At 53.1% G+C, this 3231-nt stretch overlaps 1 protein-coding gene across 1 annotated transcript; it reads right to left on the reverse strand.

Moving 5' to 3' along the window:
• Nucleotides 1-223: 223 nt before the first annotated feature.
• Nucleotides 224-2763, reverse strand: Rxfp4 (relaxin family peptide/INSL5 receptor 4). Its single transcript, XM_041655143.1, is given in 7 exon segments — nt 224-384; nt 387-503; nt 506-784; nt 787-1120; nt 1122-1290; nt 2571-2638; nt 2641-2763. Coding segments are annotated over 7 exon segments (1251 nt in total).
• Nucleotides 2764-3231: the final 468 nt, after the last annotated feature.

The raw sequence follows: 3231 nt of genomic DNA on the forward strand, positions 1-3231 counted from the left end.
TTTGAAGAGAGTGAGACAAGGAGAACCCATGTCTGATTTGGTCTAGACCCCATCAGGGAAGGTATCCTGTGCTGTACCGGCACGAAAGGTCAGACAGTCTGGATGGTGCAGAGGTTTAGTCCCGGTTTCTCTTCACCACCTCTAGGGACAAGTATTGCCACACCCACTTTCGGCCTGGGCTCCAGCTTCTAGGTCCTGCCACACCCACAGTTCGGAACAAAGGTCAGACTTTCCCAGGGGACCCTACAGACTGGCAAAGAGCGCAGCTTCTCCCCAGAATCTGTGGGTTCTGCCCCCCGGTAGATCTCAGAAAAGGGAACGGGAATGTCCAGGTGGCATCCAGGTGTCCCTTTGTGTTTGTGCTTGTCGAGAGTCCACTCTCTGGGTGCCAGCTACCCGTCTCCCACTTCCACACAGGCCTTGCTTTGGGGGCCACACTCTTGACCAAGGGTCCCTGAAGGCACTGACCAGAACTTGCTGAGGCTGGCACCAGAGGAGACATAGAGCATAGGGTTGAGGCAGCTGTTGCTGTGTGCCAAGCAGGTGATGACAGGAAAAACGCAAGTATGGATGATGTAGAAAGTGCTGTCCCAGGGCACCAGGTAAAACTCTACCAGAATGCCCCAGAGAGTGACTACATGGTTGGGAAACCAGCAGAGGACGAAGGAAGCCATCAGGACAGGAACAGAGCGGGCTACCACTTGGCTGTCCTGCCACTGCGGAGGCCTGCATCACCGCGGAGGCCTGCACCACTGCGGACTCTGTGGAAAAGCCAGCAACAGCAGGTGGTGATGGTGCCCAAGGACACAATGAAGGCCAGAACCACCCTCTGTAGCTGGTATGCCCCCAACCAGTGTCTGCTGGGGAAATGCAGAAGGCAGAGGCGCACACCTCTCAACCCACCCTCAGCCCCAAAGGTTGCTGTGGGCACAGTCACCAGGGCCACCGCCACCTACACTGCCAGGGTGACCACACATGCCCAGAAGACAAACAGGTGCCTGCCTGGTCTCACAACCATGGCCAGCACCCAGTATCTGGCAACACTCAGCACTGTGATTAGGAAGGTGCTAACGTGGATGCTGAGGCCAGGGGTTGTCAGGATTACCTTGCAGAGGGCACTTTCCGAAAGGCCAGTGTGAGTCCAGTGCTTACTCAGTTGCCCAGAAAGAGAGAGTGAGGGCCAGCCCCAGGTCTGCTAGAACCAGGCTGAAGACAAAGGTATTAGAAGGTGGTCCAGGCGCATGCTGAGCATAGTTACCTGGTACCCACAGTGTAGGGTAACAGGGACAACTGTGCAGGAAACCGACCAATCACTGAGCACCCTGTGTTTGAGACCTGGACCAGGAGAGAAACATCTTCATCCCTGAACCCAGGACTAAAGACATGTTCCCTGGGTCTGAAACTCGTGTCAGAGAAAGACCCTTTGTCACTATAATCAGAGCCAGTAAAAGAAATATGCCCTGGTCCTCAGATTGGAGTCAAAAAGCTAAAAAGAACCAGTGAAAGAAACACAGTTTGGCCATGAAGCCAGAGCCTTCTCTGCCTCTGACCAATCCCTGAGCAGGGAAAAACTAACCAATCCCCATTTTCCCTGGGAAAAGGCCATCCCTAAGAAGTCCTATATAAGCCTCTCCACCGCTTCAGTTAAGAGCTACCATTAAGCCGGGCGGTGGTGGCGCATGCCTTTAATCCCAGCACTCGGGAGGCAGAGGCAGGTGGATCTCTGTGAGTTCGAGGCCAGCCTGGTCTACAAGAGCTAGTTCCAGGACAGGAACCAAAAGCTACGGAGAAACACTGTCTCGAAAAAAAAAAAAAAAAAAAAAGAGCTACCATTAATCTCTCCCTGGCAGAGGCAGCCACCCTCTTGGACTCCCCCTTCCCAAATAAATCTTTCTCAAAATTTTGAGTCTTCAGTGACAACCTTCATTCGCCAGCACTGAGCAGAAGAACCTGGCTGGGATGTCCCTTAGGGAACTGAGCTAAAAAACCTTGCTGAGACGCTCCCTAGGGGGCCTCAGCAAGGCGGAACAGAGCGGAAGAACCTTACTAGGATGCTCCTTAAGGGGGCTGAGCAAAACCAGTGGAAGAAAAGTAAAAACAAGCCAGAGGAGATAGCTACATTTCTGCAGGGGGCTTCCTTTTAGAGAGTGTTAGCAGAAGAAACCTCCTGGACCAGAGAAGCAGATAGGCTAGCTCAGCTAGGACTCTCTCCTAAGGGAACAGAGCAGAACTCGGCTGTAGTGGCCCTAGAGAAGAGCAGGATCCCTATATCTTGCGGGGAGACCATTTCTCACCGCACCCCAGCTTCAGGTAGCCTGGTTTCCCCATAGTCAGGACGCCTTTTCTCCAGGGCTGAGCTGTCACATTGCAGCTCCAGCCTCCAGAGCTGTCCTATTGTGGCTCTACCCCCCAGCCAGAGCTGTCTATTGTGGCTCTACCCCCCAGCCAGAGCTGTCTATTGCGGCTCTACTCACCCCCAGCTGTCCTATCGCAGCTCTAAGTATATCCTGGCTACCTGATAAGTCAGGATATACCAACACTCCTACTGTACCACATTGCCCTACACACACAGCACAGCCAAATTTTCCAGCAAGCCAATGATACCTACAAGTCCATAGGCCAGTGTGACCATGATCCTCTCAGAGCAAGGACCTGAACGGGCACTGCAGCACCTTCAATACTCAGCACACTGTCTCCAGAGCCACTGACCCAGAAGAGGGTGGGCAGAGAGGCAGAAGAATTGATGTGGCCATTGTAAGGCATCAGAGCTTGCTGGAGCTTGTTGGAGCGGAGCAGAGGAGTCAACAAGTACCTGTTTGCTGGACTGGCAGGTGCCAGAGCAGTCAGCAGGAGAGCGGAAGAGACCTGGAATCTGGGTGTTGGTCTGGAGCTTTAAGTTGCAGGAGCCTCTGCCCATGCTCACAACTAAGAGAGAGGGGTGTGGATAGAACAGTCTGCTTCTTCCCTGTTGTACAATTGTCCTTGGTGCAGCAGCACAAGGGAGTGACACATCCACACTGCAAACAGATGCATGACAGCAAGGAAAAGGAGAAACTAGAGACATCTGGAGTGGTGGAACCAAACCAGAAGTCCCTCTAGTCTGGGCAGGGTGTTAAAGAAGTCTTGGAACAGGCTAGGGAAGGAACACAGGGATAGAGGACAAGAATGGAAGTCAGAGACAGAGAAGTAGAAATGTGTCTCGTGTCCTACAGCGGCTGTGCCTTTGCCCTA

The sequence above is a fragment of the Microtus oregoni genome, unplaced genomic scaffold (assembly GCF_018167655.1).
Source record: "Microtus oregoni isolate MIOR12 unplaced genomic scaffold, Mior012 000007F_ref0000211, whole genome shotgun sequence".
NCBI lineage: Eukaryota > Metazoa > Chordata > Mammalia > Rodentia > Cricetidae > Microtus > Microtus oregoni.